The sequence below is a fragment of the Jatropha curcas genome, chromosome 8 (assembly GCF_041381405.1).
Source record: "Jatropha curcas cultivar XTBG-Jc1 chromosome 8, XTBG_Jcur_1.0, whole genome shotgun sequence".
NCBI classification, from domain to species: Eukaryota; Viridiplantae; Streptophyta; class Magnoliopsida; order Malpighiales; family Euphorbiaceae; genus Jatropha; species Jatropha curcas.
In genome coordinates this window covers 3,743,000-3,766,740 of record NC_143158.1, presented here as the reverse complement: position 1 = coordinate 3,766,740, position 23,741 = coordinate 3,743,000, and the positions used below count along the sequence as shown (strand labels likewise).

At 33.5% G+C, this 23,741-nt stretch overlaps 5 protein-coding genes and 1 long non-coding RNA gene across 8 annotated transcripts; 2 read left to right on the top strand and 4 right to left on the bottom strand.

Moving 5' to 3' along the window:
- Window positions 1–217: 217 nt before the first annotated feature.
- LOC149494014 (uncharacterized) lies at window positions 218–2,087 on the bottom strand. The gene is made up of 3 exons (XR_016322256.1): window positions 1,932–2,087; window positions 1,725–1,798; window positions 218–421 (listed from the first exon to the last, which is right to left on the bottom strand). It is a non-coding gene; the product is annotated as an uncharacterized LOC149494014 (long non-coding RNA).
- A 974-nt stretch (window positions 2,088–3,061) lies between these two features.
- LOC149494013 (uncharacterized) lies at window positions 3,062–4,433 on the bottom strand. Its single transcript, XM_089725281.1, has 2 exons — window positions 3,501–4,433; window positions 3,062–3,228 (listed from the first exon to the last, which is right to left on the bottom strand). The coding sequence occupies exons 1-2, from the start codon at window positions 4,372–4,374 to the stop codon at window positions 3,167–3,169; spliced, it is 936 nt and encodes a 311-aa protein (XP_089581407.1). The 5' UTR covers window positions 4,375–4,433; the 3' UTR covers window positions 3,062–3,166.
- Window positions 4,434–5,270: 837 nt separating this feature from the next.
- MSL10 (mechanosensitive channel of small conductance-like 10) lies at window positions 5,271–10,309 on the top strand. 3 transcript variants are annotated; one of them, XM_020680707.3, is made up of 7 exons: window positions 5,271–6,117; window positions 6,388–7,884; window positions 7,968–8,088; window positions 8,740–8,826; window positions 8,914–9,033; window positions 9,132–9,334; window positions 9,657–10,309. In XM_020680707.3, the coding sequence occupies exons 2-7, from the start codon at window positions 6,401–6,403 to the stop codon at window positions 9,922–9,924; spliced, it is 2,283 nt and encodes a 760-aa protein (XP_020536366.1). In that variant the 5' UTR covers window positions 5,271–6,117; window positions 6,388–6,400; the 3' UTR covers window positions 9,925–10,309. The 3 variants fall into 3 exon arrangements, with proteins under 3 accessions (XP_020536366.1, XP_012077218.1, XP_037497730.1); XM_012221828.4 differs by having other exon boundaries at window positions 5,280–6,117; window positions 8,740–9,033; XM_037641802.2 differs by lacking the exon at window positions 5,271–6,117 and having other exon boundaries at window positions 6,367–7,884; window positions 8,740–9,033.
- A 692-nt stretch (window positions 10,310–11,001) lies between these two features.
- On the top strand, window positions 11,002–11,621 carry LOC105638096 (uncharacterized). The gene has a single exon (XM_012221827.4). It carries the CDS (start codon window positions 11,107–11,109, stop codon window positions 11,479–11,481), a length of 375 nt encoding a protein of 124 aa, XP_012077217.1. The 5' UTR covers window positions 11,002–11,106; the 3' UTR covers window positions 11,482–11,621.
- ACL5 (S-adenosyl-L-methionine-dependent methyltransferases superfamily protein) lies at window positions 11,571–14,272 on the bottom strand. Its single transcript, XM_089724794.1, has 9 exons — window positions 14,006–14,272; window positions 13,813–13,879; window positions 13,531–13,625; window positions 12,847–13,038; window positions 12,597–12,753; window positions 12,377–12,452; window positions 12,234–12,292; window positions 11,978–12,114; window positions 11,571–11,887 (listed from the first exon to the last, which is right to left on the bottom strand). The coding sequence occupies exons 1-9, from the start codon at window positions 14,158–14,160 to the stop codon at window positions 11,809–11,811; spliced, it is 1,017 nt and encodes a 338-aa protein (XP_089580920.1). The 5' UTR covers window positions 14,161–14,272; the 3' UTR covers window positions 11,571–11,808.
- Window positions 14,273–19,673: 5,401 nt separating this feature from the next.
- LOC105638094 (small ribosomal subunit protein uS3x) lies at window positions 19,674–23,315 on the bottom strand. Its single transcript, XM_012221825.4, has 6 exons — window positions 23,159–23,315; window positions 22,722–22,869; window positions 22,228–22,399; window positions 20,467–20,521; window positions 20,220–20,351; window positions 19,674–20,111 (listed from the first exon to the last, which is right to left on the bottom strand). Exons 1-6 carry the CDS (start codon window positions 23,186–23,188, stop codon window positions 19,935–19,937), a joined length of 714 nt encoding a protein of 237 aa, XP_012077215.1. The 5' UTR covers window positions 23,189–23,315; the 3' UTR covers window positions 19,674–19,934.
- Window positions 23,316–23,741: the final 426 nt, after the last annotated feature.

Sequence of the window (23,741 nt, the reverse complement as noted above, 5' to 3'; positions counted from 1 at the left end):
TCTATATATATATATTTTTTTTTGAAAATGATTTGGGAGAACCCTACAGAAAAACTGCAAGAGTTTCCCTTAAAAATAGAAGTCGCCAAACAGGTGAATACAAAACATTCCTAAATTCAAACTCCAAGAACAACACAATAACACTTTTCTAATTTCATAACTACAACATTTTCATATGCATCATTTAGATACATTTAGTTAAACTTATTGCTTTGAATGTTCTACATAATAAATAAGTTCCAAGTTTATCTTCCAATAACTACACCCAATTAATTTAAATTACATAATAAAATCTCCAAAAAATGGACTACTTATACATGTCATAATACTTAGTTACATAAAACACTAATCAACTACCAAAATATCGCTTCAGCTCTGATGCTACTCTTCTGGTCTTCAAACAGCAAATACAGACTTCAACCTACGCGTGATAAAATCAACGCGCTGAGTATAAAACTCAGTGGTGCTCATAAAACACAACAAACCAATGTTGCGATGGCAACACACTAAAATAGAAATTTTCAGCAAGAGATTTATAATTATTTTTACAAGGGCTCACATACACTTAGGAGAAAAAGAAGCAGATAGGTTTTCATAACATATTCATAATGGCCTTAGGTCGCCAACCTTTCATAACATATAGAGCGCGTCCGCCCTAACATAAGACACCCACGTGCCTAGCATATGATCATAGCTTCTTATCATAATGGCATCAAATGCCGAGCATGCTCATCATACATAATAAAATCAAATCACGCATCCAATTCACACCAAGTATATTAGAGCCCAAAATCATTTTTTTTTATTCTTATTTTTATTCTGACTTTCCATTACTCATAAAATTTATTTTCTGTAGTATTCATAAAATTACAATAAAAACTGAATTTCAACTGAATTCATTCATGAAACTTCTCATACTTAAACAAAATTACTTAACATAGGAAATTTCCAGCATAAAAGCAATCTTGACCTTTGCCGAGTTTTTGATACATAACTTGAGTTATATATCTCCAAATTGAATGAAATTAGATTTATAAGAAAGATAAGACACAATTATATAATTTTTATGAAGGAACCATAACCCAGATCAACCTGTAAGATAGGCAAAATAAGCTAGGAACACAGACTAATAGTCTAGACCGGATTCAGCAGAACCAAGTCCAATGTTTATTGAATTTCTCCATAACCAGACACTCAAATTAAACCAATCCAACACCAGGTAAATCTCAAGACACAGGGCAACAAATCTCATGAAGAGCTCAACACCTAATCTTGCCATTATGGTGGTCAAAATAGTCACTCAATCTATTGCTGCATGTGGTACGTTACAACAGAGTCAGTTTAGGTGTTTTAGTCATAAGTTGAGCTATATATATCAAAATTGGACACAAGAGGATGGGTTGGAAAGCTAAGAAGTATACCTACAACTTTCATGAAGGACTCAAATACAGAGGGAAAATAAAACGAATAGAAAAATAGTCCTTAAACACACCCATTAACATTTTCCCTTGGTAAAATTCTGCCACTTTTGGAAGAAGAAGAGAAAAATAATTTCTTCATAAATTCAACATATAAATAGGCTTAGAAAACACTCAAGAACACATTTATACAACCAAATTCCAGCAATCAAATCATTTCATACCAAATCCCAAATTTTCACAAAGTAGCACAAACTTCACAAATCCAAAAATTGAAGTAAGGTTAGTGTGTTTATGAACACAAACCTTTAAAACAACTTAAATCAAAGCTCCTTAAACTTTGGTCTTGCCTTTATCTTTGTTAGAAGGCTCTCCACCCTCTACATGTAATAAGCTCAAGATCAAAACAAAGAAAACAAAGAAAAGAAGAAATTGGAGCATGATTAAGTATGTATATACTAAAAGAAAACTCTAAACCCAAAAATAATGAAGTTTCATCATGAACTCACTTACTTCACCTATGTAGAACTTCTCCAAATTCCTTGAAATTAATCACCAAAAACCACTTCTTAAGCTTTAATCTCTAGATTTTCTTACTTAATTCAAGGTAAATGTAGTGAATTTGGTGAATTATTGAAGTAGGAAGTGAAGAACATAAAGAGAAGAAAAGGAAGGCTAAAGGGAAAATGGGAAGAAGAAGAAGTAAACGTTGGATGGAAAAGCAAAGGAAGAAATGGACTTGAAGAAAAGGGTAGTTTGGTCTTTTCACCAAAATTGGATGGCTAGGATTGAATGTAAATTTAATCTAATGGCTACAAATATTCTCCAACTTAAATTCCTTCAAAATATTTTATAACACAACAAAATTCTTATTTTTACTCTATAAAAATAATTCCTCTAATTTTCTTAATTAATATACCACCATTTCAAATTTAATCCATACAACTATTGCCTCTAATTTCCTTAATTAATCTCACACCTTAAGTCACTACTCACTAATTCTCTAAAATTCTCCAAAAATATTCATTACTTACTTTCTACCCGTAAAAACCATGCATGCATGCTCCAAGAATGTGATATAAAATATTAATCATATATAATAATTTTTCCGGACTAAAATAATACCGACTCCCGGACCGATAGTACTATTCACAGACCGATAAACTACTATTTCAACACAGGAAAAATAGGGCGTTACAGCGCGTCCATTTTGTTGGGAAGTATAAGGACATGAGCGTTGAACGACAGTGCCTTGTTGACTAAGGAATTGAAGTAAGTTAGAATCCCGATATTCCATAGCATTATCTGTTCGAAGAATTTTAATAACAGAAGAAAATTGAGTTTTAATCATATTAGCAAATGAAATGTAAATTTGTGGTAATTCAGATCGATGTTTCATAAAAAATATCCATGTAAAACGAGAATAATCATCAACAAACAACACAAAATAACAAAAATCATTTACTGAAGAAATGGGGGCAGGCCCCCAAATGTCAGAATGAATTAAGTCAAAAGAACAGTGTGAAATAGACGCACTATCATTAAAAGATAGGGCAGGTTGTTTTGCAAGTTGACAATGTAAACAGTTAAATGATTCAAACTTTGTAGATCCTAACAATCCACGAGAAATTAAAGGCTGAATTTTGCTAGCAGAAGCATGACCAAGACGAAGATGCCATTGGTGAATAGAAGAGTTGGTGGTTGTAGCAGCGGAAAGAACTTTTTGGGGAAGATGAAGAGATTCAAGCTCAAATAACCGACCCACCCTGCGACCCTTCCCTAGAATCTGTCTCGTTTGTGGATCCTGAACCTGACAACCAAAAGGAGAAAAATTGACATTTAGACCTGCTTCACATAACTGACCAACAGAGATAAGATTAAGGGCCAAGTTAGGAATATAGTAGGTTTCAGGAAGACTAAGATTGGAGGCAGATGCATGACCAGTGTGAGTAATATTCATTTGACTACCATTAGCAGTATGAATTGGTGGCAAGAAAGAGACAGGTGTGGTAGAAGACAAAAGGTTAATATCAGTCGTCATATGATTACAACATGCAGAATCAAAAAGCCAACAAGATTTACCCGGGGTCACAGACATGGCAACAGGAGAATTGGAAGATATAACCTGTTTGAGTAGTGCCTCAATATCACCTATGGTGAGAGTAGGAGAACATTCAGTGGCAGCAGCAGTGACTGATTTATAACCAGGGTTCGAAAAATTCTTGGATTTAGAGACCCCACTCTTTTGTCGTGGAGGACGAGTTGGGCAATTTTCGAGAATATGACCAAGAGCATGACAATATCTGCATTCAACAGTAGGACAATTAGCAAAGACATGACCCATGTTATTGCAATTCTTACAGATGTGGCTGCCAGATTTTTGAAAGGATGGACGAGTAGTAGCAAGAGCTATTTCAGAATTCTGAGTTTTGTCAAGATTAAGGCGAGTTTCCTCAAAAATGATTTCTTGTATAGCCATATCCAATGTAGGAAGAGGATGTCGGTGTAGTAGAGAGGCTCTAACAGCTTCATATTCAGGTCGAAGAGCCATGAGAACTTGAATAAGATGAAGATGATCTTCACTGATTTTTGCTTGAGATATTTGATTCCAAATCGGTTGAACTTGAGCAAGAAAATCATTCACAGATTGGCCATATTCTTGTTTGAGATTATGAAGAGTAGTCCACAATTGAAAATAATGAGCAAGTCCAGTAGTTTGATAGTGATTGGCTAGGAAATCCCATATTTCTTTTGCAGTGTCATAACTAGCAAATTGAATGTGAATAGATGGAACAGAACTATTACGAAACCAAGTAATAATCTGATGATTTTTACTATCCCAATCTTCAAGGCGATCAGCAAATTTGGCTTCAATTTTATCTTGCTGTTTGGTTGGCTTTATGATATCTCCAGTAACAATACGCCAAAGCTTATGACCAATCAAAAAACTTTTCATTCCTTGGACCCACAAATTATAGTTTGAGCCATTCAAAATGGTTACAATGGGTTTTGCAATCTCAGATGTCTCCATTTGGGAGTGGAGGCCAAACAAAAATATATATATATATATATATATATATATATATATATATATATATATATATATATATTAGAGAAGGAGCTTGATAGGTGACGTGAGTTTCAGATTTGACTGAGAAATGCAGAAAGTGCAGAAAATGCAGAAGCAGAGAGTGCAGGAAATGCAGAAGCAGAAAGTGCAGGAAATGCAGAGGCAGAATGCAGAAAATGCAGAAGCAGAAATTGCAGGAGCAGAAAGTGCAGAGAATGCAGAAAGTGCAGGAGCAGAAGGTGCAGAGAATGTAGAAAATGCAGAGGCAGAATGCAGAAAATGCAGAAGCAGAAATTGCAGGAGCAGAAAGTGCAGAGAATGCAGAAATCAGCCCTTCTTTGGCTCTGATACCATGTTATTTAAGAAGGAATTTACGTTTTTGTACAATGAAATCACATATTTATACATGAAAAAACTAGAAAGAGAAAACTAAAATCAATGCTAGAATTAAGCCTAGAATTAAGGCTAGAATCAAGGCTACAATCGAGCCAAGTATCAAGCCTAGAGTCAAGCCTAAGATTATGCTAACATGGGATTACATGGTATTAAATATTATGTATGCTAACACCCACGTTCTTCGTTTTTAGCATTTTGTGGCTGTCGTTTTGTGATTTGGTGACAAAATGACTAGGTAATAGAAAATTGATTTTGTGATTTAAAAAAATATATATATCAGCTGGAAATCAAAACTCAGAAAACTACGACATAAAATAAAATAACAGAGAGTACGAAACGAAACTTCGCTTGTTGATCTGATAGACTCGTGCCGAATTAAGGAATTCCACAAATCGACACGTGTCAATTAGAAAGGTCATACTGTCTGATCCAAGACGTCTAACGGCTACTCAAGTAGAGCTTGCTTAGGCGATTCCAATTCCTATTCCGATCCCGATCTTAATACGTAGATTAGATACACGTAAAAGCATACTGTAGTAGTAAAATAATGGTCTTTGTGTGCAGTGTTCATTGAAGAACGTGCAAAAAAATCGACTGATCTCTCAATTTTCGTAGCAATCAATATGGAGTGTGGACTTTGTTGTCCATCTTAGCTCTTTTTCTCTGATTTCTGTATCCATTTCGCCTCTTCCCAACCTCAGCTTCCAAAGTTATTCACTTTTTTTAGGCCTTTCGTTACCCAGAAAACCTTTCTGTCTCTGCTCCCCTCTATAAGACGAAGAGGAAGAAGATCATCGCCCGAAGACTGACCCTAATTGGCCCTTTTTTGTTGTGTCGGGACATGTTCTTTATTTGTCATTATCTCATAGAAGTGTCTGTATCATCTATTCTTTCTGGACTTTGTTGTTACCTGTACCAACCCCTGCTTTTGTTTCTTTCTTTTATACTCCAGTCGTTTTTGGCTTGTTCCGTTGTTTTTTAGTTTATTTCCTTCCTTCTTTTGAAACATATTTGACCTGTTGGTCCTATCTTTAAGAGGCAGTGATCACTACTTCCACTTTGCTTTTCATGATCTTTCCCTATATTTGTTTTTCTCTTTGGTACTCTTTGAATGTTTAGATCTTCAGGTCTCATGTTTTGCTGTTTTTACTAGCTGCAACAACTCTGCTTTTTCTGCGCCAAACTTCGCCATTGTTGTGAACAATCAAGTGCTCGATTCGATTCTCATCTAAAGTTAGTATTTTTTTTTTGCGAAAGTTTTGATTTTCTTTCTTCTTCTATTTGTAAGTTCGATATACCTGATTTAGAAGTCATTACTTTTATTAATATTATTTTTAATAAGTTTTTATGCACATTGAGTTCCTATTTTTTCCTCTTTTTCTTTATTTATTTAAGTGGGAATCTGGATTTTTGGTTCATAGCTTCTTTTTTTTTTTTTTTTTTTTTTTTTTTTTTTTTTTTTTTTTGTGGAACTCTTGGAAGCAAGGCTAACGATTTGTGCAGGTGAAGGGTTTCGATGGATAATCCAGAAAAAGGTCGAAAAGGTGGTAACATTAGCATGTTGGAGAAGAAGTCCACCAACGGAGGAGAAGTGCTAATAACAATCTCAAATGAAGAAAAACCAAATGCCAATGCAACCCCAAAAGGCTTAACCTCACCAAAAGACCAAGAAATTCTTGGTTCTAGGCAGAGCAGGCCAAACTCACCCGTGCAAGAATCAAATGCTTTTGGGTTTATAAAATCAATGCCAATTAGCTACCCTTCACCAGAAATTTCACGTTTTAGCCCTAGCCCCAATAAGCCCCCCAAAGTCCCTGCAAGCAATGAGAACTTTACTAGAAGAAGGTCCCTAACCAGGTCCGTGTACTCAAAACCCAAGTCAAGATTTGGAGAACAGCCATATCCTATTGATGATGCTATGTTTGAAGAAGATAGTTTAACTTTGCAAGAACAATTTTCTAGGAATTCCCCCTATAGGAACTCACTTAGTAGGGGTTCGCCAAATAATAAGTCTGCTTCTACTATTAGGACAAACTCCATAACTCCAAAAACTCCTTTGATGGCATCTCCTGGAGGACCTGCAGATGATGAGGATGAGTTGGATGAGGTTGTCAAGAAGGTTGAATTGAGTCAAGAGAAGCATAAGAGGATAAGAGTAAAGCTTGTGATTCAGTGGGTAGCGTTTGTGTGCATTGTGGGGTGCCTGGTAGCAGGCTTGACTGTTGAGAAACTCGAGAAGACCATGATTTGGGGCTTAGATTTTTGGAAATGGTCTGTGCTTGTAATGGTAACATTCTCTGGCATGTCAATCACTAATTGGTTTATGCATTTTATTGTTTTCTTGATTGAGAGGAATTTTTTGCTGAGGAAGAAGGTACTTTATTTTGTTTATGGGTTGAAGAAGAGTGTTCAAGTGTTTATGTGGATAGGTTTGGTTCTTCTCGCTTGGGCATTTTTATTCAACCGTGGAGTTGAGCGATCTAAGACTGCTACCAAGATTCTGAATTATGTAACCTGGACCCTCATTTCACTTCTTATTGGTTCATTTTTGTGGCTGCTGAAAACTTTATTGCTAAAGATCTTAGCATCTAATTTCCATGTTACCAAGTTCTTTGACAGAATTCAAGAATCAGTTTTTCATCAGTATGTTCTGCAAACTCTTTCAGGGCCTCCGCTCATAGAGGAGGCTGAAAGGGTTGGGAGATCAGCTAGCACAGGTCAACTGAGCTTCAGGAGTACCAAAAAGGGCAAAGAAACAAAGGAGAAAAAGGTGATTGATATGGGAATGCTTCATAAGATAAAGCAAGAAAAGGTTTCAGCTTGGACTATGAAGGTTTTGGTTGATGCAATCACCAATTCAGGGCTATCTACAATATCTAATACATTGGATGAAAGCATTGGTGGAGCAGGTGAACAAACTGATTCAGAGATTACTAATGAGATGGAGGCAACTGCTGCTGCCTATCACATTTTCAGAAATGTAGCCAAACCTGGTTGGAAGTGAGAAAATCTCTATTTCCAGATGATTTGATGTTCCTATGTTGTTTTGCTCTTTATTTGTTTTTTTTCTTTTATATAAATAGGTACATCGATGAGGAGGACCTGTTAAGGTTCATGATTAAGGAGGAAGTGGATCTTGTTTTTCCGCTGTTTGAAGTATCTGAAACTAGACAAATTGAGAGAAAAGCTCTGACAGACTGGGTGGTAAAGTCCGTCCCCCCCCCCCCCTATTGCAACCATAAATTCATGTGCCTTAGCATTAATTTCTGATTGTTAGTGTGCACTTGGCAAACAGTTATATTACTTAGGGGAGCATAATAGGTTGCTGTGATTCATTACTAAGATGCAGGGGAAGAAAATAGATCATGTGAACTTAAAATGACTTGCTTGAAAATTTTGTAATCAATTGTAAAACCTCACTATCTCTTTGACCTATTCCTCTTGAATCCCATGCTTTCTGTAAATCTTGAAAGGAAAGATGCAGTGCCATTGTCTAGAGCAATGGTTACAGGCTTAGGCCTGCAAGCAAGAGGCTGCATCTTGAAGGTCTGTGAATTTCATGCGAAAAAAACAAGCTGATAAGGACCATCTCTAGATTCCCCTTCCCAGGCCCTAGTTCAATGGGAAAATAACTGGTATTGCCTTTTTGTAGAGGAAAATATATTTTGACTTATTTTATGGATCTAGCAATTCTTCTTCAATACCATTTCTTAATCATGATGTGCTGTGGTCGATATACGGTTAAGTTTTTTGAAAATTTGATATGATGATGGAGCTTCATTTTAGCACAAAACTAACTATTTGATAAAAGTGAAGGTTCTTTCTTGCATATGATTGATTCTTCCATTTTAACAGGTGAAGGTTTACAAGGGCCGGAAAGCACTTGCGCATGCTTTAAGTGATACAAAAACAGCAGTCAAACAGCTGAACAAACTTGTGACAGTTATCCTTGTTGTTGTGACTGTTATTATTTGGCTTCTTTTGATGGGAATTGCAACAACAAAAGTAATTGTCGTCCTCTCATCGCAGCTTGTTGTGGCAGCTTTTATATTCGGGAATACATGCAAGACCATGTTTGAAGCTATTATTTTTGTTTTTGTGATGCATCCATTTGATGTCGGTGATCGTTGTGTTGTTGATGGTGTGCCGGTAATACTCTGAAGAGCAAGACTTTTCTTCTTCCTGCTTTTACTATTTTTTGAGGCTAAGAAATCTTCATGAACTCTATCTAAATTGAAACTCTGCAGTTGTTGGTCGAGGAAATGAACATCTTAACTACAGTTTTCTTGAAGCTTGATAATGAAAAGATATACTATCCAAATTCTGTTTTGGCTACAAAGCCGATCAGCAACTATTACCGAAGCCCTGACATGGGTGATTCTGTGGAGTTCTCAATAGATTTTTCAACCCCAACGGAGAAGATTGGCTTGCTGAAAGATAAAATTAAGAAGTAAGATGACTGTAGCTTTATTCTTTCTGTCACTTTGCATCATGCAATAAGCAATTAAGGAAGGGCACGGTCGTGGATGTTGTAATGTGTATTTAGTGCTTACCTAATCACCATTTTTATCTTTTATTCAAAAATACTTCTGGGTAAATCAAATAACAAACATGCACAGTGTGAATTGAACTTGTGAGTTAGCAGTTAAAGTAAAACGCAAAGAGGAGAAATATTGAGTGAAATGTTGTTAATGATAAACATTTTTTGAGAAAGAGATGTATCTTTGTCTTCTTTTTTATGCTTTTTCAATGGCTTGCTCTCCTTTTGTCAGGTTCTTGGAGAAGAATCCCCAACACTGGCATCCCAACCATAGTGTTGTGGTAAAAGAAATTGAGAATGTGAATAAGTTAAAAATGGCACTCTATTGTAGTCACACAATGAATTTCCAAGAATTTGGAGAGAAGAACAAGCGACGAACTGAACTAGTTCTTGAGATAAAGAAGATTTTTGAAGAGCTAAATATTAGATACTATCTTCTGCCTCAACAAGTTCACCTGAGCCATATTGGGTCAGAATCAACCATTGTGACCGGCCGGTGATTGTTGCTCTGCAAGTATGTTCCCATTCTTCCCCCTTTATGCTTAGGCATGGGATTAAGAAAAAAGAGATTCAGCATTATCATTTTCTGTATTCTTAAGAGTGCCCTTTTAACATCTTAGATTTTGGGTTACCAGCAGCAATTGTAACTGATATAATTAATGGCCATGTCATCACCTGGAAGGGAATGCTAGTTCTTGGCTACAAGTAACTAATGCCTGAAGTACAAGTCATTATATTGCACTATCGAAGATGTGGCCACAGGATGTAAATTTTGAGCCCATTATATAAACAGAAATGGCAGTTTGTGTTGCAGTCCAACTTTATGTCTATGGTCAAAATTAGATTCACCTTATTCTAATAGTAATGTATAATAATTTTTCTTTATCCTTTAGATTTACTATACTTGGCCCTAAACTTCTGCACTGATGGAAATGCTTCAGTATCAATACAGATGACAGATGGTGGTGTACTGAATGCTAGAGAACTTGTTCTAAGCATCTCTTCAAAGGCAAGCTTAAATATGGAGAATAGATATATCGATGCTGCATTAAATAGTATATTTCTCTTAGGATGTTTAAACCTATGAATCTTTTACTAAAATTTTGTGTTTCCTATGTTGTTAACTGTTAATTCTTTTGCATGAAACTGTTGTTATATGGTCTTTTGTTTAGGTTAAGCTTTGGTGTTTCTGTGTAAAGCTAAGAAGTCCATAGCTGGGTATGCTTACCTTGCGTTTTTTATGTATTTTTGCTTTGGGTCATGCCAGCAGGAACTGTTACATGTTATATCCCAACCTGCTTGGGCTTGTTTCCTAAAAATTGCCTTGGCCTAGTTGGATTTCTGTACAGCATTTTACTTCAGATGGCTTTAAAGTGGTCCTAATGGATACTGGACTGTTTTCTTATCTGAAAATCATCTAACCTAATCTAATCTATTTGAACAATAATGCATGTCTCCCACCTGATAACTGCTTAATTAAGCTTCACTAAAAATCCATTTCCATGCCAATCAAGCTAAGTAAGATGGATTACCTTATCTTACGAATCCAATTCAGATTAGCCACGTAGGATTCCCATAAAACTGACACACAATCCAAAATCTTTTTTATCCCTATTTATTCCATTTCTTTATCCAAAATCCTCTTAGTAAGGAAGAACATAGTACAAACAAGCATACCCAAAATGATCTTAGTTTCAATGACTATGCCACTAACACCAGCAACCCAGAGAAGGCTAAAAGAACAATTGAACTCCCACTTCTTCTTTCAGCCGCTGCCAGTAAGGCGATCAGAGGCTGTTTTCTCCACAAAGAAGACGTCTGGAGACTGGCGAGTTGAAGTGCAAGCTTCTTTAAAAACGAAGGCAGTGAAAGGACTAACAGCAGCTGCATTAACAGCTTCTGCGGTGATACCAGATATAGCAGAAGCAGCAGGACCTGGTCTTACTCCATCTCTCAAAAACTTCTTGCTTAGCATAGTAGCTGCTGGAGCTGTTCTTGGTGTCCTTCTTGGTGCAGTTATTGGAGTTGCCAAATTTGATCCTGTTAAGAGAAGCTGAACTATGTATCTCTATAGAATACTGAAATTTTCTTTAAGAATCATGTCAATTAGCAGTTAATACGCTGCTTGGCTTTTAGAAAAAAAATGTAATATATGAATGGAGGAATGCCTCATAAAATGATTAAAGATTTAAACGAAGCTTTCATGTGTTTTTGAGTACAGATCAAGTCCTATGAACAGCCCAATGAAACTAACATATTCAGTATAGTTAAGAACAAAAGCAGGTTTTAACAATTGATTGGTTTCTTTGGATACATTTGAAATACTAAATATATAGATATATTTCTCTCTATACAGCAATTCCCCCCAATAGCTCCTTGATGACTCAATTTCTGTAAGCCAGTCCATGCCCTGGAATAAATCTTGCATCATCCTCAGTGTAGACATGGGTCTCATTTAACAGCCTGAATATTAAACAAACAAATCAAAATTCTTAATTACCAAGTGATATATAATAATTTGATAATATAATAAAGCAAAAAGAGAGAACTTACGATTGAGAGACAGTCTTGTTCAAGGTGGTGGAGGAAAGAAATGCAGCTCCATTTAAATAAAGCAATTCACCCTGAATTCTTTCTTCAATCCTCCTGTCTATCTCCTCAGCATCTATACAGAAAGGTTGGTCTGAGGCCTACATATATTTTATATTTTGCCATATTAATTAATTAGCACACATTATTAAATAAATACAGTTATTATAAGTTCTGATAAAATTAACTGTATATGGAAAATTAAGTTGCATTTGCCTACCATTACCCATCCCCATGTATCAGCAAAAGATGGCACGTGAGCACTGTATGCAACCACATCTGCCCACATAAAAAAGAGATTAATTAGTGTAGTTAATTAATAAATTAAGAGTATACTCATTATTTTAATTATTTGACACTTACATTTGAAGACCTGTTTAATTGTGTTGTATATAGAGGAGAATACCTCCTTGTGGGTGAAAATGCCTGCTGGCCCAGCCTGCATGATAATAAAAGTACGGGGTAAAGTACTCCGTGAGTATTTGCTTCATCCATGAGTATCGAACCATTAACCTCAACCTCAATTCTAGCGTGAAAACATATGTGTGAACCATGAAAATAAATAAATAGCATAAAATGTTACCTGAGTGACAAAAATGCCATTATCACTGAGCTTAGGCTTTAGTATTCTCTGATAGAAAGATTTAGTGTAGAGCTGATAGCAGGGCCCTCCTTCAACTGGATCAGCCAAGTCTCCAATTATTATATCAAATTTGTCATTTCTCTTCTCTAACTCAGCCCTTTAAACGCAAGTAATTAATATGTTAAAATACATAATAGAGATCAAACAACAAAAAAAGACTAGCTAATAAATTAAAAGAAATGAAACTTACTTGGCGTCATTAATTACTAGATTAAGCTTTTTGTGACAAAATGCCTGTTGATTTACAGTGAGATGTCTACGGCAGAAATCAACCACTTCTTGATCAATATCACACATCACCACCTTTTCTATTGACTTGTGCTTAAGTGCTTCTCTTGCAGCTGATCCTTCCCCACCTCCCATTATGAAAACTTTTTTAGGCCTGTTTAATATATAATTCTTTAACATTAGCTTTTCAAATTTTTAGATACTCATATTTAATTAAATAAATTTATTAATTTCAAGAATCTTTAATATGTGTTATTTGATTTTATTATTGTAGCATATGGATAATTTAATATATATTTATTAATAAAAAAACTAATTAAAAATTATGGTTTATTTTATACGCTAATTGTATTTTATTAATTTTTGCAAAAGTAAAATTTACTAGCAGATATGAAAGAGGTTTAATTATGGTAAGGATTTATGACAATCCCATTTGAATTTATTTTAATTAGTCATGAAAAATGTGATTACAGCAGCCATAAATTCCAGTTGTAATTAAATATTTTCAATATTTAATTTGGCAAAATAATGGAAATATTAAAATATTGAAAGTGATTATAAGTTATAATATAAAGCAACACCAAGCAATGTGTTGGAGGTGATTGCAAGTAATAATAATTATTAAAAAAAAAAAAAAAAAACTCACTTGGGGTGGCATAGAAAAGCAGGATGAATTAAGCATTCATGATAAATAAACTCGTCCGCTTCAGCACTCTGCATCTTCCCATCAATCACCAATACCTATAAATTCCCAATATCCCACCCAAATTTTTTTTTCAAAAAAAAAAAAAGAATTATTAGATATATTTATTTGATTGTTTTGATAATATATATATATATATATATATATATATATATATATATATATATATATATATATATATATATAATACAAAAATAAAATAAAATAAGGAATATATTTCCAGACCTTGCCAAAGCGTTTTGTGTCCAAGAGAGCAATGTCTTGAAACTCACTAGTTCCTTTATGTAGCACACTATTTATATCAAAATATTGTAAAATAACGAATTGAAATAAGATTAGTTTTATAAAAAAAAAAGTTAACGAAAAAAATGAGTTATCAGTAAAATAATTAATAAAAGATAAAGAAAAATAAGAGTACCTGTTCAAGGCAAAAGACCATTTGAGGTCATCATCAATGGTTTCTTCGTACCAAGAAGAATCATCAAGACTAATAATATTATTATTATTAGTAGTAGTATCATTGCAGAGTTTAGAGAAACCATTTGTGAAGATGATTTCAACAGCCTCACCCATAGATGTTATAGCTAAATCCAAGTCGTCCAACTACTCAATCAAGAAGGAAAGAAAGAAAGGATACGAAATTGGAAAATGGGGTGGAAATGTCTGAACAAGATATCCCATATTTATAGATAGTGAGCTCCAAAAAGCGATGAATCAAAGAAAATAAGTAAGTTGAGTTGGCGATGAGCAACTCGTAAAAAAATAGTAGGAAAAAGGGCAGTCCGCGTGGGATATGGTGGGACCCATCTGTACTGTTATACTCAGGTGATTAGTGGCACGTGGACAATGTGGAATGACACTTGGCCATCTACTGTTGGATAGTGAAGGTTTCTGTAGGGACAGAGACAGACGTGTCTATTTGGAGAGTTTTTTATTCTTCTTTTGTTAATTAGAACCCGACACAATTTTAAGTGCACCTCCATACCATACATGGGGTTAAAACTTACAACTCACTATTATTTTTTTAAATTAAGGTTAGGATATGTAATTTGTTTTTTCTTTTTTAAATCAGGAGACTTAATCTCTTAAAACTGTGCACCTTTTAACGATCGAATTTGTATTTTCATCCGTATGAAAATTGAAGTTACTTATAACTCCAAACAATATCTTATTGATAATATAGTGATCTTTTTTTAAAAATCTCTCAAAACTCTCTCAATATTAGCAACTTTAAATTTTTTTTAAAAAAAAATTTATAAGTAAAGTTTGTCTAAAGCTAAGAATGCATGAAAGTGTAATAAGTTAATAGAAAGATATATATTCAAATGCTTTGAATATAGTCAAGAAAATAATGGCAAGATTTTTTTTTTTTTTCATCAAGTGAAGATTTTCCTAGAGACAAAATATCTCTTTTATGGATAAAAATGTTTAAAAAAAAAAAAGGATTTTGTGCGGGTGTGAGTGGATTGTATAATATCCAATAGTCCAGTGGAATGCAAAATAGCCAAATACTTTATTATGTAGTTTGTTTCTCGTATAAAAATTAAAGATGTCATGAGATTTTTTTATGTAAAGTATGAGAGTGAATTCATGTATTTAGATTATTTTTTTTCTCTCATCAAATCATGATTTTCTAGGAAACAAAAGATCCCTTTTATGGCTAAAAATGTTTAAATCACAATAAAAAGAACTGGATTTTTTTGGTTGAGTGGGATGAACCATATCCAATGGTCCAGTGGAATGTAAAATGGCGAAATGCCTTATTAAGCAACTATATATTGCACTAGCATACCATACAAAGGAAAGGAAGAAGAAGAGGGGGATGAAGATGGTGGTGGGATAAAGTGGGTCCCAGGAAAAAAGTGTGTAGTGCTGGGCGTGGAGAGAGTCCACTAACACTAGGAGGGTGGGAGTGGAGAGGCCACTCCATCGTATCCCCATGTCTTTGCGTGCATATATTGTCCTTTTCATGCTTTCTCGACTTCTAATTGCCATTTTCTTTTATGTCTAATAATGATTCCCAAAAACAAATTTATTGGACAGTTTATATTCCAAAATCTATTTAATTAGCTTAATGCCATTTCTAATAGATTTTCAAATAAGTAATAATTAATTAGCAGAAAAACTCTCTTTCCTTTTTAGCTAATTTTGATTTTAATTTGAGGCTGCTGTTGTTGGTTATTATAACCTCAACCTTCTAATCTTTCCTTCGAATCAACTTCTACTCTTTCTCTCTTTTAATCTGTTAATCATTTTTAATAAACTCAATTTTGTTTATCTTATAATAGATCTGTTTTGGTTTTTGTTATTATGGTTTTGTCTCCATATTTGAATTTTTTGTCCCTTTTCTGTGAGGATTTTATCCCTTTTTTATAAGAGTTTAATATAAATAAAAGTATAATATTTGATTTTATTTGACTGGAGACCTTTGATATTAATTTGCAGATATAGATCTTTAATCAATAGAACCTGATAGGCTGATAGTGCGGCATTTTCCTTTAATGTTATTGATGTATAATAGCAGAAACTTATACGTGTAAGTTATATATATGTTGCAAGTTCTTGTAAAAACAATTCAGATTAGAAGATTAAGAGGAGTTATTAGTTTGAAGTCCAAATCAATTAAAGTACTAGTTGCTAGTATGAATATTTAAATTTTTTGTTAAGATCATTTTCAAGCGGAAGAATATAATAATATCTCTTTTATTTTTAATATTGTCATTGAAAAGAATATATTTATTGAAATATGAATAAACTCTATTCACTTTCGATAGTAAATTTATTTTTCCGATATGTATGAGTATATGTAATGATTGATATTATAATTAATGAATTATATTTAAAAGAAGCAATAGTGCAATAACTAATCACATGTAAGACAGTTTTACAACTTTTAATTACGTCATCAAATAATGTAATTTGCTAATTTTTTATCATTAACATAAATTGATAATAAAAAGAATTTCAGATTTCGTCAATCAAAACAACATAAGACTTAGTCTCAACATTTTTAAGTCACTTTAGGCGTAAATATTGACTTTGATGCATGTTAAACTGGGAATGCCTCGTGACCTACGGTTCAGTCATAGAAAGTCACTTGACCTAAAATGTCAAAGGGTAGTCCAAAGATCTCCAATTGGCACTTTCAACGACCATGACATTGGAAATCTTTAATAAATTAAATCCTCTTGGATAACAACTTTTGAAATAATATATTATCCGTGAACACAGCATCTATTATAGCGTTTGAAAATTGAAAAAATATTTCATGAAATACTGTTCCTCATAAATGTTTTGCGTTTAAAAAGTAATTAATTGAACTTCTTAAAATTATTTTATATTTAGTAACTAATTAAATAATTATTTTTATTGAATATCTTGTTTGAGAAAATTGAATATATTTACTTTAAACTACCTTGTAAACAACTAATTACCAACGACTGATGCTTAACGGTTAATCGTATACAACAACTAGCATCTTTTAATCTTAAACCTCAGTTGTCTCTATATTTTTTGTGTTTTATAATCTCGAAATTTTAAATTGTTGGGGTGATAGAGAAGTCATTATGGAATTAAAGTGGTAAAAAAAAAAAAAAAAAAAAAAAAGAAAGTGATGAGCCTTTTCATGTAATGGGAGACAAGAGTACAGACAATATTAAATCACAATCCATAAGGTGTTATGGTCATTTTTCATTGTAAGGGCGGCTTACCATCATTTTCAACACCTTTGTGTCATTTTTTTTTTTTTTAAATAATTTTCAAAAAGCTCAATCCTCCTTTTAATATATATATATATATATATATATATATATCCCCATTATAAGTCAATGGGTTTAATAATCTTAAGAGAACGACATCTCAAAGAGGGTCAAGAATCCTTTTTCCATGCTTCTTGTCCTTATTTTCATTTTCAGTTTCCACATTAATGCCTATGTTTAACAAGTTTCCAACATCTAATGATGATTTCTGCCGTTTTAATAATTATTATTCGAGAAAAATTATGATTGTTACTTCAAATTCTCTCTCAACCACTGCATCTAATGATCTTTTCCAATTTCAGCTAATTGGATTTTTCATCGGTCTTTCTTGTATATATTCTACTATTTTTTACATATTAGAGATTTTATTTCTCTCTTATTTAATAAAATATACATTTTCACAAATACGTGCAGAATTTGTATTTACGAAATATAAGTTTGTATTTTCTATTTAAAAAAGAAAATGCTAAGCTCCATTGCTATATGCTTGTAAGACAGAAGGGAAGCACACATCGTAAAACCCGGTTTTGTTGCATCGAACTTTACCATTAGGCTGAAAATTAGTATTATTATTATTTTTTTTTTTTTTGGAGAAATAAATTTATCCTAACTTACTCCTCTATCACTGGGATTTGCTCCCTCCCATTTAGACACCCTTCAATGTCCAATATTTATTATCAAATAGCGAACTTAAACTATTTATTAACTATGATTTTAAGAATGGAAAATTGTTTAAGCTTTTGACAAAAAAAAAAAAAAAAAGGGTAAATTTTTAAGATGATTAACCATCATGGATTCCATAAGAACAAAGCAAAATAATAGTTGCCTCCCACTAAAGCCACTCATATCCCATAGAACAAATCACACAAAAAATAAATAAATAAATAAATTTAACAATGAAAGTTGGGGACAAAGCACAAGTCCATTTCAATTCAAGCTTTAGAGGCTGTGGGTTTCTTGGTGCTCCAAAAATTTCATTTTTTGGGCACTCAAAATGTCCTAAAAAGCATGGAGCTCTCAAGTGATATGCCACACGTGCAGATATTACTTGAATATGACATTGAACAATCCAAATTAAAATAAAAAAAATCAACCCAAAAAAAAAAAAAAAAAAAGGTTCAAGCTTTCCTAGGAAACCAAGTGGCTTGATTTGCAATCCTAATGGTAATATAAGCAAGTGAAAGTGAAAGTGAAAGTGGAAGGGACAAATCTAAAATTGGCTTTCCATTGTATGATTAATTGCAAATTGTATCATGACTCATACCTTAAAATTGCAATACAGATTTTCATTTAGTCAAAACCCAAAAGAAATCTTATCGTTTCTAAAAAAATTATATAGTGCTCCACCAAAGAGAAAAGGTTTAATATAGGTCAATCCCAAAAGCGATCTTATCGATTATTGTGAAGAAATTATTGATGGTATGGTTCTACCGACAACACAACAAGAATAGGTGGATGCCTAAATTGACATTTTTGATTTGCGTTTTGCTACTACACAGCACAGTACACAGTCACTAACCATCAAATATTCACAATATCTTATTGTAACCAGTTGCCACTGACCACTAGCACGCATGCTCCTCTAGCCCTTCTTTTCGGCTAACATAGACGTGAATTGAAATCCACAATAATAAACAAAATAATTAAAAATATAAATATACTAATGGGTAGAACCGTGGAAGTTTTTTCTTTCCCTTTCTTTTCTTTTCTTTTTTTTTTTTTTTTTTTTTTTAATAAAGGGACAGTATGCGAAATTTTTATTTTTGAGTGAGAAGTAATTCTATTGAATTATCGTATTTTTAAATTTTCGTATCTACATAATCTAAACTCTGATGATTCAAAAAGGATAGTACAACTTAAAAGTGTTTTTAAAAGAGCATCCACCGAATTAGAAGTGGATTTGATTTATGTTATTTGAACTGTTTGCATTTTCAGAACAGAACTGCTATGGTTGTCTATTTGGTCTAACACGCTATCGGGCTTACTATAAATTAGAACTACCCGTTTCCCATTGAAATGAAATGATAACGTCGCAAGTAATTTGCTTAATAGCGAGAAACTGTCGGCAGCTTCAAGAATGATAGTCAGCCAAACAAACACAATCCTACTATACCTATATCTATACCATGTAAAATTCCAAATACTGGAAATTAGCAACCTTACTTTCTAACAATAGTTGAGAATATTGTCCACTCAATGAATCATTCAGGCATGCATCGTTCAGAAAATCAAAGACACTTGAAACTTCCCTAGAAATATACATCGGTAACACTAGGAATTTTGAAAGAGCATGGTCATAAAGTTGTAACTGGACAAAAAACCTCAAGAGATTCAAGTCGTAAAATCAGATTAGACAGCAAAGAAGAGGCATTTAGCATTCTAATTATCTAAAAAACAAGGCTAGCTAATTCATAAAGACACAACATTCAACACTAGCAACAAACAAACTTGAGATGTCAATGGAAGCAAGCAAAAACTACATCTTGATTCATACAACCATCTAGTGTTTTCTCCTCTTAAGATGTGTATATAATAAAAACAAAGAGCCTTGACTCGGTACTAGAAGACTTATTTATCGATATTCAGGACTTATGCAACTGGAACTGGAACTGGAATCTCAATATTGGTTGTCAATACTGGAGGGACATACTCTTCTTCTTCCTTGGGAGGATGAATGGTGACAAGATCGGGCAATGGTGTCATTGGTCCTACCTTGCCCTTAGGATCCCAGTCAAGCATGATCTTGACCTTAATACCAAGCACACCCTAATACCAGAGGAACAAGACAATAAAAAACAAAATATGAGTCTTCAGAAAAATTAGCAAATCAAAGACTGCAGACAGGAGCAAATGCAGAAATGGGAAGCAACTAACCTGTCTTAAAAGAACATGCCTGACAGCAGAGTCAATATATTCATTGACAGGTTGACCAGAGGAGATCATATATCCATCCTTGAATTTCATAGACTTGGCACGCTGAGCTCTGAGCTTTCCACTAACAATAACCTACAGGCGTATTCAAGAAAATTAAACTTCCGACAGCAGAAAATGCGCTTGCAGAAAAAGAAATAAAAAAACACACAAGAAAAATCAATAAAAGGTGAACTGGTGTAAGGCATACCTCACATCCTTTTGCCCCACTCTCCATAATAAATCTCAAGACACCATAGCAAGCCCTGTGTGAAGAAGGTAAATATTCCACTTCTTAAAATCACAATGCTCAAAGGTCAAAGCATGCTTATATACAGAATTTCATTTTTAATTTACAAAAGAGCAAAATGCACCAAAAAAAAAAAAGGACTAATATACTGTGAATAACAACTGTAGGATCAAGAACAAAAAAGTGCAAGTGCACATACAAACACCCAAAGAATATTAAATGATGTGAGGGTGGGGTGGGAAGATGTCAGATCTGGGAGAACATTCCCAAACTCCAAGTGCATAAAATAGGGGCACTAAAAGCCTGACAAACTCCAAAAGGCTTTTCTATAAGCATTGATATCAAATCCCGCCAGGTAAGCGAAGAGGAAGGAAAACAATGCTTAGTGGGCAGGCCCACAACAGCTATATGCAAATAGGAGTATGACCTTCTTATCCAACAAAAAAGATCTATTCAAACTAAGATCATAAGCTAATGCATAATGTGCACCCCAAAAGATAGTAGGTAAAGTCATCTTTACAAGTGAATCCCTCTCTTTTGGGATACAGTCTTCAAAAAGATATTTCTAATGACAATTGGCTTTGCTAATAGACAGAGATATTTCTACAATGGAATATCAAGGTACAAACCCGAACAAAGAAAGAAACTAAAACCGTTAGCTGAGGTACCATACCAATTCTGACAAAGAATATTTATGATATATAATAATCAAACAGAAATTAAATTGTTGGATACTTGTCCAAAATTTTTTCACAAAAAAGTATTTCAAAATTTTTCCAGTTTTAAAATTTTTTTCAATTGTTTAATCTTTTCAAGGGATTTATATAACCAACCCAACTAGTTCGAGATTATGACTTAGTTATTGTAACTCGCAATAAGCACAGTACAAATATATTAAGATCGCTAGACAAACGTGTAAAAATAGCAATGGCGCGTTATGCAATTCCAGTACCCATCCATTAGAAACCATGGAGGGGGCAAGGTAGGGAAAAAAAATTATAGGGACTAGAAGCCTATTGGTTATTGCCCATTTTATCATGTTTCTACATAGTATCATTAGATATGTATATACACACATGAAATTTTGAATGTTTTATCATTACAACTTTGAAGAATAACTAAATTTGCATTAAATAGTCCATTTTTAACATAACCTTATTATATTACAATTATAAAGTCAAAATCATGATAAAAAAATATATTTAATTTTAAAGTTGGGTAGAGTTGAAGCAGGGGCCATTGAAGGGATTAAACTCCAGGGCAGCGCAGGTTTTGCTGTTTCTATAAAATTAGATATGTACCATCCAAAGTTGAGTGCAAGGAATACAGACATTTTTCCTTGGATTCTGAAAAATAGATGGCATGACCAGATGTTGCCATCCTCAGACACGAGATGGTATTTGTAATAAACCTACTCGCTGTAAAGATGACACTTAATAGAACTTTGTAAAGAAAGCCCACAAAATAACTTGAAACAATAGAGCAAGGAAATGAATTTACCAACACAAAAAGCAGACTCAATCATCAGGCATGTAACGATTTACAAGGTAAACTAAGGTGGATTAAGGTGGCAACAAAAGCAAATAAAATACCATTAAATTGAATTTACCTATCTTGAAATTATAACATCAGTAAAATAATCTCATTAAAAGGAAAAACTACCACAGTAACATAAACCTCATACAGACAACAAAATCACATGTACTGCTATTTACAACATACCTCCGAACAGCAAGGCCTCCAAGGAGCTTGTATCTAAGAGATTCAGCCTGTGCAATAGCACAAAGACCCCTATTGTTGACTTTCTCAGCATACAGTTCCACACTGTTCTCTGGGAACTTGAATCGTTTCTGAACAACAGATGTAAGCTCCCTGATCCTTCTTCCTTTCTCACCTGATAAACAAGGAAGTCAAAAAAACTAACATACCCAATTGATTATTCCTAGACATCGACCATGAGTACAAGCGTAAAATTAGAAAGAGAGATGAGAAAAAAAAAGAATTGTTGAATATGCTATCTGGTGTTGATTCTTGATAAGTTATGTTAAATCTCAAACACATGATAACTCAAAATATTACATGATGGCTATAAAAAAACAATTCAAAAAAGGGATAACAAAAAATATTGTTCAGTTATATTGTTTTCAAATTACAGATAAGGATACCTAAACTGGTAAACAAAGGAGAAAAATCATCTCACAGCTTGGAGAACTTACCAAGAACATTCTGGGTACGAGTAGCCCTAATGATAATCTCAGTACGCATAGGAGTAACTCTAACTTCAACACCAGAGTAGCCATCCTCGGCCAGCTCTCTAGTCAGCACCTCATTTAGCTCTGCGTAGAAAACCCCATCTGCAACAAACTGAAACAAAAAAAAAACAAAAACGGAAACGCATCTCAATTCATCGATTGATTTCCAATCAATCAAACAACAGAACTTTTTCTTGTCCTACTAAAAGTAAATTAAATAACGAATGAGATTTTCTATTTCTAACATAAAGTAAATTAAATAACAATTGACACAAAGCTTTATCAAGTTTCAAGGTAAGCTTAGTTCTATTTCCGTTTCGAACAGATTTTCCTTCCTTTCCCTATCATTTCTCGATAATCAAACAAGATTGAGAGGGAAAAATGGAAAACAGTCGAGTTACCTTACGCTTCTTACTGATTTGGGCAGCCATGCTTTGGACAAATTAAGCAGTGAACTGGTTCGGCGCTTCGAGCTTGTTAGCACGCAAAAACCCTAACGTTTGTGAAGTTGTGGAGATGGTTGCGAGCTTCTATATAATAGGGCTAGATAAGTGATCCGATCTGATGGTTGATAATGTTGTTTTCATTTTGGACGGTCAGGATCATCGATGCATTAAGTAAATTATTTACTCGCTTTTACTTTGTGGGGCTTCTTTCGATTTTTTGACAAGTAAATATTAGTAGATTTTTTTTTATTATTATTTTGGGATACAAATATTCTCGCTTTGTATTTTGTTTTTGGAAAAAATATACTTGATATCTAAATTATATCTCTTTTCAAAAAAAAAAATCTAAATTATATCTTAATTAATATTTTTATCCCTCTAATTTTCAAAAATTACTATAATATTTTTAACTTTTCATTCCATTCAATAAGTAAGCTATTTACTATTAATTAGATTGACTTTTAAAAATTTTAATTTTTTGCTATAACTAAAAAATTTAATCCCTTCAAATTATAAAATTAAAAAATTAAAATCGCTT

What these genes read in the sequence shown, in the direction of transcription:
- ACL5 (XM_089724794.1), bottom strand. Translation starts at nt 14,160, where the DNA reads ATGGGTGAGGCTGTTGAAATCATCTTCACAAATGGTTTCTCTAAACTC. An exon ending in CTAGTAATTAATGACGCCAA is followed by an intron (nt 12,754 to 12,846) that starts GTAAGTTTCATT and finishes TTGCGTTTAAAG; the next exon opens with GGCTGAGTTAGAGAAGAGAA. An exon ending in ATACATGGGGATGGGTAATG is followed by an intron (nt 12,115 to 12,233) that starts GTAGGCAAATGC and finishes AAATATATGTAG; the next exon opens with GCCTCAGACCAACCTTTCTG.
- LOC105638096 (XM_012221827.4), top strand. Translation starts at nt 11,107, where the DNA reads ATGATCTTAGTTTCAATGACTATGCCACTAACACCAGCAACCCAGAGA.
- LOC149494013 (XM_089725281.1), bottom strand. Translation starts at nt 4,374, where the DNA reads ATGAAAAGTTTTTTGATTGGTCATAAGCTTTGGCGTATTGTTACTGGA. An exon ending in TGCCATGTCTGTGACCCCGG is followed by an intron (nt 3,229 to 3,500) that starts GTAAATCTTGTT and finishes TTTGGTTGTCAG; the next exon opens with GTTCAGGATCCACAAACGAG.
- LOC105638094 (XM_012221825.4), bottom strand. Translation starts at nt 23,188, where the DNA reads ATGGCTGCCCAAATCAGTAAGAAGCGTAAG. An exon ending in GTGGGGCAAAAGGATGTGAG is followed by an intron (nt 20,352 to 20,466) that starts GTATGCCTTACA and finishes ATACGCCTGTAG; the next exon opens with GTTATTGTTAGTGGAAAGCT. An exon ending in GGCATGTTCTTTTAAGACAG is followed by an intron (nt 20,112 to 20,219) that starts GTTAGTTGCTTC and finishes CTCTGGTATTAG; the next exon opens with GGTGTGCTTGGTATTAAGGT.
- MSL10 (XM_012221828.4), top strand. Translation starts at nt 6,401, where the DNA reads ATGGATAATCCAGAAAAAGGTCGAAAAGGTGGTAACATTAGCATGTTG. An exon ending in GTAGCCAAACCTGGTTGGAA is followed by an intron (nt 7,885 to 7,967) that starts GTGAGAAAATCT and finishes TTATATAAATAG; the next exon opens with GTACATCGATGAGGAGGACC. An exon ending in AAGCTCTGACAGACTGGGTG is followed by an intron (nt 8,089 to 8,739) that starts GTAAAGTCCGTC and finishes CCATTTTAACAG; the next exon opens with GTGAAGGTTTACAAGGGCCG.